Source organism: Rattus norvegicus, chromosome 9 (genome assembly GCF_036323735.1).
Source record: "Rattus norvegicus strain BN/NHsdMcwi chromosome 9, GRCr8, whole genome shotgun sequence".
Taxonomy (NCBI): Eukaryota; Metazoa; Chordata; class Mammalia; order Rodentia; family Muridae; genus Rattus; species Rattus norvegicus.
In genome coordinates, this window is record NC_086027.1 from 1,930,893 (window position 1) to 1,940,380 (window position 9,488).

General features: G+C 50.4%; 1 protein-coding gene across 1 annotated transcript; it reads right to left on the minus strand.

Annotated features, from left to right (window-relative positions):
• Positions 1-140: 140 nt before the first annotated feature.
• Gtf2f1 (general transcription factor IIF subunit 1) lies at positions 141-9,305 on the minus strand. Its single transcript, NM_001007711.1, has 13 exons — positions 9,168-9,305; positions 9,035-9,081; positions 7,706-7,778; positions 5,950-6,143; positions 5,286-5,456; positions 3,682-3,866; positions 1,408-1,561; positions 1,258-1,319; positions 1,056-1,175; positions 860-933; positions 650-788; positions 453-543; positions 141-368 (listed from the first exon to the last, which is right to left on the minus strand). The coding sequence occupies exons 1-13, from the start codon at positions 9,177-9,179 to the stop codon at positions 164-166; spliced, it is 1,527 nt and encodes a 508-aa protein (NP_001007712.1). The 5' UTR covers positions 9,180-9,305; the 3' UTR covers positions 141-163.
• Positions 9,306-9,488: the final 183 nt, after the last annotated feature.

Here is a 9,488-nt window from a genome sequence, read left to right on the forward strand (position 1 = left end):
ACCACACAGTGCTTATAATCATTGATAATGTAATCTGGTGCCTCTTCAGGCATGCAGGCAGAATGCTGTATATATAATAGAGGCTCAAATGCCTCAGGGCTCCTCCGGGAGGGCAGGGGTGGCAGTGATGACTCGCACTCTGGGCCTGCTCTCTTTATTGGCATCACTCTTTGAGGGAGAAGTGCATCTTGTCCCCAATCATCTTGCGCTCAGGGTTGAGGCGCTTGAGAATCTGCGCCAGCACATTCACTGTCTGCTCGCTGCTCAGCCCCGTCTTCTTGGTCTGGAACTTCTTCAGCAGGTCCTTCGTGGTCATGGGCTTCCGGGTCAGGTAGCGGCGCACAGCATCCTCTGTCACCTGGACATCACTGAGGGGAAAGAAAGGAGGCTGGGTCATACAAGAGTCCCTTTAGCCCGATCCTACCTATGGTCCCGCTCCTGTCTGAACATACCCGCTGCTGGGCGTGGACTTCCCAGACAGGCTCTGGGGACCTGTGTCCATCCGAAGGCGCTTGGCTGCTGGAGTCTCACTTGTCCGCTTCCCTGGAGGAGAGAATAATGTCAGGCCCAGGTGGGGCCCAGGTCGGGGACAGCAGATGTGCAGAACCGGCAGCTCTGGCTCTCGTGGACAGGCTTTTCTGGCACTCACCCTGTTCCAGCTTGCTGGCCGCGGCCCGCAGGGTAGAAGAGGTGCTTGCCGCTTCTGCACTGGGAGTTCCTGGCCGGCTGGTGCCCTTTGAACTTCCCCCGGATGGCTTCCGCTCCCTCTTGGGGGGTGTCTTCTTCTTCTGCAGAGATTGGGGGGTGAGTCTGAAGGCTTGGACTGTCAATCCCACTCAAGTCCCCAGCTCTGACTTACCGCCATGAAGAGCGCAGAGGAGGTCTCACTGTCAATGTCGCTCTCTTCTGAGCTGTCTGAGTCATCACTGCTGTCTGCATAGGACAAACATCCAAAGCAGTGAGCCTACAGAGTCCACCCACCATCACCTGTGCAGGCGGGTTCAAAGGAAGAGGAGGGCACTGGCCATCACTGCAGCCTTGTGCTCCTCACCCACCTTTCCTGCGTTTCTTCTCTTGTGGGGTAGGGGCCTTCTTCTCTTCCTCCTCCTCCTTGTCCTCCTCGGGGGGCTTCTCCTCCTCACTCTCCTCACTGCTCTCACTCTGTTCGTCCACACCTGGGACACAGGCCACAGGTGTGAGCAGCGCCCACTGCTGAGCACACTCCCACTCCCCGGCTGGCCCCCAGCGGGCACCTACCCTTGGGGCCATCCTCCTGCTGGGGCACCTTGGGCTTGCCCTCTGCCTCATCCGGTGAGCTGCTATAGGGCAGAGAAGGGCAAGGTATGAAGTTGGGTGACCACAGGCCTGCCTCGCCCCTGCTTCACCTCTGCCTCACCCCTGCCTCACCTGGAGCCGTCAGACATGTAGTCTACCTCCTGGCCCTCAAAGTCCCCGTCATCACTGTCCTCAAAGGCCTCATCATCTGAGCCCTTCTTCTTTTTCTTCTTCCTGCCTGCCTTGGTCACTGGGGCCTTTTTCTTAGCCTTGGAGGCTCTGCTGCCTGTGAAAGGAAGGAAAGTATAGGAGGAGCTCAGATTGGATGAGCCCAGATCTTTGCTCACTGCTGGGCAGGGGCTCCACTTAATCCCCACCCCTGCTCACTGGGAGATTCTAGGCAGGGACAACACCCATAAGCAGCAGTCCCCATGTAGCCAGGAAATCCCGACACCCGATGTCACATTTCCTGTGTGACGTCAGGTCACATAGCATCTAAAGCCTCTATATCAAGTATCTGAGCAAGTAGCTATGTGGGGACAAATAGCCGATTCACAGTCACCAGGAGAAATGGGAAAGAAATCAAGGACTTGGCCTGGTTAGTCTTACATCGCCTCACACAAGTCAGAGTCATCTGGGAGGAGAGAGGCTCAGCTGAGAAACCCTCAGCTGTAGGCAGCCTGTAAGCTATTCTCTTAGTCAGTGATTGATGTGGCAGGGCCACTGTGGGTGGGGCCATCCCTGGGCTGGTGGTCCTGGGTTCTCTAAGAAGCAGGCTGAGCAAGCCATGAGAGCAAGCCAGTCAGCAGCACTGTCCATGGCTTCCTTCAGTGATGGATTAAGCTGCAGAAGTGGAAGCCAAATAAACCCTTTCCTCCCCATGTTTGCTTTGGTCATGGTGTCTTATCATGGCAATAGTAACCCTGACTAAGACAGATCTGAATTATTCCAAAAGTCATCATGGTGATGGATGTTCAACTCTATAGAGAAAACGAACATGAGAAAACACACATGTAATTACTTCTGATATGAAGCCTTGGTTTGTAGTCCAGGCTTGCCCTAAGTAATTGTCCTCCTGCATCAGCTTCTTCTTTTTTTTTTTTTTTTTTTTTTTTTGGTTCTTTTTTTGGGAGCTGGGGACCGAACCCAGGGCCTTGCGCTTCCTAGGTAAGTGCTCTACCACTGAGCTAAATCCCCAGCCCCTCTGCATCAGCTTCTTAAGTGCCAGGGACACAGGCCTGTGCCACCATTAGCCAGCTTTCTGAGGATTCTTACAAGCTGCTGAACTGCAGTATAAACAGTACATAAATATAAATTGTACCTCAGACAAAGGAGGGACAGAGAGGAGAGAGAGGTAACCTAGGCAAGCGGTTCTCAGCCTTCCTAACACTGACCCTTTAACACAGTTCTTCACGTTGTGGTGACCCCAACCATAACGTTATTTTTAGTGCTGTTCGTAACTGTACTTTGCTACTGTTATGAATTGTAAATATCTAATATAGGGGGTTGGGGATTTAGCTCAGTGGTAGAGCGCTTGCCTAGCAAGCGCAAGGCCCTGGGTTCGGTCCCCAGCTCCAGAAAAAAAAAAAAGTAAATATCTAATATGCAAGTTATCTGATATGTGACCCCTGTGACCCCTACTTGTGTTGTGTTGTGTGGGGTTTGGGGAGCTTTTGTTTATTTTTGTTTTTGTAGACAGGGCTTCTCTATCTGTGGCTGTCCTGGAACGTGCTCTGTAGACTACCTTGAACTCACAGAGATCTACTACCCTCCGCCTCTGAGTGCTGGGATTAAAGACAGTGCTACCACCGTCGTGTTTCAAAGATAGGATCAGTGGGCTGGAGCTGTGGGTCAGACGTTAAGAGCACTGACTGCTCTTCCTGAGGTCCTGAGTTCAATTCCCAGCAACCACATGGTGGCTCACAACCATCTGTAATGGGATCTGATGCCCTCTTCTGTTTGTCTGAAGACAGCTACAGTGGACTCAAACATAAAAATAAATAAATCTTAAAAAAAAAAAAAAAAAGATAGGGTCGGAATTCTCTCGCCTCAGACCTGAGTTCTGGGATCACAGCAAGCACACCATGTCTTTTTTGTGTGTTATCTTGACAGGGAGACTGCACTCGGGTTGAGCCAATTCTTAGAGAAAGTGGAAGGCTTACCCCTCCTGTGCACTGTCCTCAGCCCACTCTACTTGTTCTGCCATTCAGTCACCAAAAGCCCTATCCCTATAATCAACCAGGCCCATGTGGCCTGCGGCACAGCAACCTTGAACATTTAAACAAACTGGTCCCATGGAAAGTCTGTAAGGTGCCATTCATTTCCTCAGTAACTCTGCGCCATGACTTCCCAGGTGGTGTTAACTCAGCATGGCCTTGTCTTGAAGACCTCTGGGTCCCCACTCACCCTCTTCTCCACTGGCATCACTGGCATCGGATGACATTTCCAGGTCATCTTCCAGGTCATGAATGCGCAGTTCACTAGGCTTCTTACGGCTGCGCTTCTCCTTCTCCTCCTCATCTTCATCCTGGTCCTGGTCCTTGAGTCGCCGCTGCTGCATGATGCTGAAGTGGTTCAGGACCTTGTTCCTCCTACACATGGGGACAAGTGACTGAGTACGTTGTGCAGCAGAGGCTGGTGGAAGATAATGACCAGGACACTCAGATGGGCACCGTCCTTTTCAGGGACAATGGGCATGACGGGGTAACCTCGTTAAGGCGCGCACACTGTGAGGAAGCTAAAGCAGAAAGACCCTGTAGGGTGTTAACCTGAGCCACACCACATGCAACAGAGGGGGGGAGGGGCAGGGCATGCAGCATGGGCCATTTCAGACCCCCGGATCTTGAAATAATATAGGGTGAGCCCTGAAATGGCCTCAGGCCCACGTGCACTTGAGCCCTCTGGGAACCCCACATCTTAGCTCCTCCAGACTCAGGGTCTGTTCCAGGCATATCCAGCCATCATATTGGTTAGCTAAATAATTTTTTATGCTTTTTCCTGGGAGGGGAGGGTTGGGGAGGGTTGTTTTGTTTTGTTTTGTGGTTTTGTGAGATAGGATCTCTACTGTCCTGGCTATCTTGGAACTCACTATGTTGACCAGGCTGGCCTTGAACTCACAGAGATACTCATGCCAATGCATCCTAGAGTGCTGGGTTAAAGGTGTACACCATCAGGCTTGGCCCAATTAAAATTCCTTTAAAACAGGATCTTATTGTGTGATCTTAGCTGGCATGGAACTTGGAATATACACCAGTCCTCAAACTCAGAGAGCCTGTTGCCTGTGTACCAAAGTGCTGAGATAAAAGGTGTGCACCACTGTGTCTGGAGCTCTGGGTGTTTTGCTGAGATAGAAGGCGTGTACCACTGTGTCTGGAGTTCTGGGTGTTTTGAAACCAAATCTTGTATAACCACAGCTGGCCTCAAATTTAATACAGCAGAAGATGGACTTGAACTCCTGATTCTCTTGCTTCTGCCATCTGTGTGCTGAGGTGTGCACTCACACTACCCCCACCCATACCCCCATCATTAATTTATCTCAAGGATTACATAGAGTAGGGTCTCATTGGACAAGGAGCTGTCCATGAACCTATGTGTGCCCAGAATAAGGCTAAGCATAGTAGGAGGAGCTGCTTTTGACATTTCAATCCCAGCCCTTGAGAACCGGCACTATTCCAGGCTTGTAGGCAAGCACAGAGCAACCCCATGGACCACATCAATTCCAACAGCCCTCTCTGGACACACAGGGCCCACCCTCAGCAGGTGTACACGACATCTTATGCTGTCCACTGAGTTTCTCTATCCCAGCTTCCCTGTACCCATCTTTGTTTCTACCTCCCAAGCTAGAACTGAGGCGGTTGCCATGAAGAGGCGCCTCCCTGACCCCCAGGCTGTGCCTATCTGTGGTACTAGCCTTCACTCAGCTCCCAGGCCTGCCAAAGGAAGCACTGCTTCCTGCTCCAGGCAGGCTTGCTCCAAGGGCATACACATTATAACCACCACTTCTGCCTCACCTCTCCCATTCCTCCTCAGCTTCCTCAGCAGTCAGTGTGCGGTGTCGGGCCAGCGGTGTGAAATTGTACCAGTTCTGCACAGGGAAGGCCTCGAAGGCGCCATCCGCACACTGTGTGAAGATGTAGTAGGCCGTGTTCTCTGTTACCCCGCCTTTCTTGATGCCCTTGAACCTGCAGAGAGCCTCAGTTAGGTCAGGACCTCACCCACAGGGCCTGCCTGCACTCCATCCACCCCCTTACAGTACCCATCTGGGCTCTTCTAGGAATGACAGGACAGAAAGGCATGGGCCACCACCTCCTTAACCAAGTACCACTCTGCCACCTTGTGGCCACCATCCTCACAGCTGCTCCCAGCCTATAACCCACCATGGCTACTGTGGGGCCCTACAGCATGCAGGCTCCAGCTATCAGTCCACTGAGTAACTATGCATAGAGTACTGGTCACTGGCTTTCTCAGGCTCCACCATCCCAAGTGTCAAGGTGCTCTCCAGGTCACAGTCAGGCTATTGAGCCAGGCCAACAGTCTCCAGTTTAAGATTAAACTTTGACAAGAGAGGTGGTCCTGGGCCCCCATCCTGTTGGGAACAGACTTGAGGACAATGTCTCCTAAGCATGCGTGTGTGAGGGACACAAGCTGGAACTCCCCACCATCAGCACCACTCACTTCCTCCCCGATTTGCCATTGACACGGAGTAGCCAGGGCTGGTCCTCAGGCCGGAACTCCTTCAGGACGATGCCATACTTCTTCCGGCGAGCCTCCTCCCTGAGCTTGCGGTTGAATTCACTTCCTGCACCAGACTCTGGCATCTCCTCTTCCTGGTAGATCTTCTTGTTGCTCAGATCTCGCTCCAGCCGTGCCTGGAGGGAAGCAGGAGCAGGGATACTCTCCTGTCGCGCTGTGCCAGGCCTCACGTGCCCCAGCACACCCGCATGCGGCATGAGGGCAGGGATATGAGCACCTGCTCTGCCCAGGGAGAGGGCGGTGGAGACGCCTCAGTGGATAACGTAGCTGCCTTGCAAGCATAAGGATCGGGAGTCCAGACCCCCAGTACCACAGACAAAGCTGGGTATGGAAGTGTGCATCTGCGACCCCAGGAGAACGGTGTAGACAGCAGGGTCCCTGGGACTCACAGGTCAGCAAGCCCCAGGTCCAGTTAGATACCCTGACTCAAAACTGTATGTAAAAAGGCTGGGAAAGATAGTACTTGCTATATAGTCTGCATAAAGTATAGCCTGCAAAAGGACTGAGGCTTGAGTTCAAGCCCTAGGACCCACACAGCATAAAGTGAGAACCGACTCCTGCAAACTCTTCTCTGATCTCAACTCTGCATCCCTCACACACCTGTGGCCCAACAGATGTCATTTTAATAATAAGGTGTAGAGTGACTATGGAAGACAGCTGATGTCCACTCTAGCCTTGACATGCACAGCATGCCCACATGCACATATGCACACACACACGACTCTGGTCATGAGGAATGTGGGACTTACAACAGTAAAACAGACTGGTCCATGAGATCACGGAGACCACCCGAGGAAGGCTCAGGAGCAACCCAGACAATATGGAAATAGTAACATTTTAACATGACACCCAGAATACTGGGTAGTTTAAAACTTTGGCCTTTAACACTTTTTTCCTCTTAGTATTATCTAGAGAATCCTGTTATGTAGCTCAGGCTGTTCAAACTTATGATCCTCCTGCTTCCACCTCCCTGGTGCTGGGATGCTAGTATCCCTGGCTGTACCCATCTTGTGGTATGGTTTTATCCTTTCGAGACAGGGTCTCACTGTATAGGCAGTCTGCTCTGAAGCCCACTGTGCAGACCAGGCTGGCCTCAAAGTCAGAGATCCACTGACTCTGCTGCCAAGAACTGGCATTAAAGGTATGTGTCACTATGGCCTGCTGGCTTTATCTTAAAAACAAACACTCCAAACTTATAAAATGCATTTGTTTTTGTACATGACATGGCCTGCTTGTCATCTTGTTACCCGTTACTTTACTTTATAGTATACATATAGACATGGTCTATATATATATATATATATCCGGGGCTTCACTCAAGCTCACTATGTAGCCAAGGATGGTCTTCAATTTGAGATCCTATCCCCTTTCCCATGCTGGATAACAGGCGTGTGCCAGCCAACATGCCCATTATACATGGCGCTGGTGGTCCCCCTGGCCTCCTATATGCCAGATGAGTGCTCCATCAATTGAACCGTACCCTCAGGCTAGCTTCTTCTCTTTGAGATAGGATTTATTTAGTATAGGCTGGTCTAAAACACTCAGTCTTTCTACCTCAGCCACCAAATAGCTGGAATCACAGGTCTGCTGGGGCTACAGGTGTGGGCACTACTGTTTCAGTAAAGTCACCAGCCCAGGGTTAGGTCTCTGCCCCAGACACCCAGAGGCATACACTTACCTGGTTCCAGGTAGCAAAGTTGACTTTATCAGCTGCATTAAAAGCCATTATGTTGTATCTTTTGGCTGTGTTCCTGGAATGGGCAAGAAACTATTCAATCCATCGATTAGCCATTCAACAAATCTACGATTTACACCCTTGGTTGTAGGTAATTCTGGGAACTCAAAAAAGACTCGGGAACAATGGTCCTCAACCTTCCTAAAGCTATGACCCCTAATACCCCTATGACCCCCTCATGCTGTAGTGACCCAACCATAAAATTATTTTTGTTAGTTCATAACTGTAAGCTTGCTACTATCATGATTCATAATGTAAATATCTGTGTTTTCTGATGGACTTAGGCGACCCACAGGTTGAAAACCACTGCTCCAGTTTCTCAGGGATTTTTTAATTTTGTTTTTGTTTTGTTTTTTTTAAAGACTCCATCTCATCCAACCCCATATAAAGATCCATAGGCACCAGGCACTCTCACAACACACATCTATATACACACAGGCATACACAGAGATAACACTAAATCCTTAAGAAAAAAATGAACCGGGGGCTGGAGAGATGGCTCAGTGGTTAAGAGCACTGACTGCTCTTCCAGAGGTCCTGAGTTCAAATCCCAGCAACCACATGGTAGCTCACAACCATCTGTAATGAGATCTGATGCCCTCTTCTGGTGTGTCTGAACAGCTACAGTGTACTTATATATAATAAATAAATAAATCTTTAAAAAAAAAAAAGAAAAAAGAAAAAAATGAACCAAAGGTGTAGAGAACCTTTATGTAGAGAGGAAGGCAGGCAGGCAAGGGCTGGAGGTGAATGGGTCTTAGTGGGTTTCAAAGTCAGCCTGGTCAAACCGGCTAGACTACACAGTAAAACTGTGTCTTCAAAATAAACAAAAAAATAAAAGGGGACTAGGTGTAGATCAGTGGTACAGTGCTTGCCTACCACAGGCCCACCTAAGATAAAATTAGAAGTTGAGGGCCATGGCACTTGGCACAGAAAGCAGGATGTGTACTACTTGTGACCAGTTTGGAATTTTGTTTTATTTTGAGACAGGCTCTCACGATATGTAGCCCTGGCTGGTCTGGAACTCCCTCTATAGACCTGGCTGACCGCGAACTCAAAGAAATTCTCTTGTTTCTGCCTCCCAAGTGCTGAGATTAAAGGCAGCCACCATGTCTGGCCTGACCAGTCTGAAACAGGACAGAGTCACAGACCCTAACATTAACTACCAAGATTTACCAAGACATATTACTATGTCTTGGACGCGGCAGTAGGGCCAGCGTGGCAGGGGAACACAGGGCCGAGGTTCTAAAGTGTGGATGGACGGGGACTTACTTGGGGACTCGGACGACGTACTCAGTGACATTCTGGCTGCTGGAGCCCTGCAAAAGAACAGGAGTCTGTAAGGCGAGAAGAGGGCGCGGGGTCTGTTTTGCGACACCTCCATCCCCACCTCATTCATACTTACTAGAGCCGCCATGGCCGTTGCTCAAGCTGCTCCGGGTCGGCCAGACCTGGATGGTCTTGGTTGTGTCCCTCGGACCCAGGGAAAGCACCTTTCCTGGTTGTCACGTTAGTGTGATCCTGTGCTTTGGATTTCCAAACCCTTAAGTCTCCTAGAATGCTGGAAGACGAGAAAAAAAAGAGACTTAGAACGCTGCGCATGCGCCACAGCCTGACCCGGAAGTAGAACTGCCACACGGAGACGAGAGCTACCACTGTACCTAGTCTGTGTCTTCTCCAGCTTCTGAGCGAAATAAAGCTGCTTTCTCCCAGTGTTCTCTTTTAC

Coding starts and splice junctions, on each gene's coding strand:
- Gtf2f1 (NM_001007711.1), bottom strand. Junction 6,144..7,705: donor ACTTTGCTACCTGGAACCAG/GTAAGTGTATGC, acceptor GCTTCCCTCCAG/GCACGGCTGGAGCGAGATCT. Junction 1,176..1,257: donor GCAGGAGGATGGCCCCAAGG/GTAGGTGCCCGC, acceptor CCTGTGTCCCAG/GTGTGGACGAACAGAGTGAG.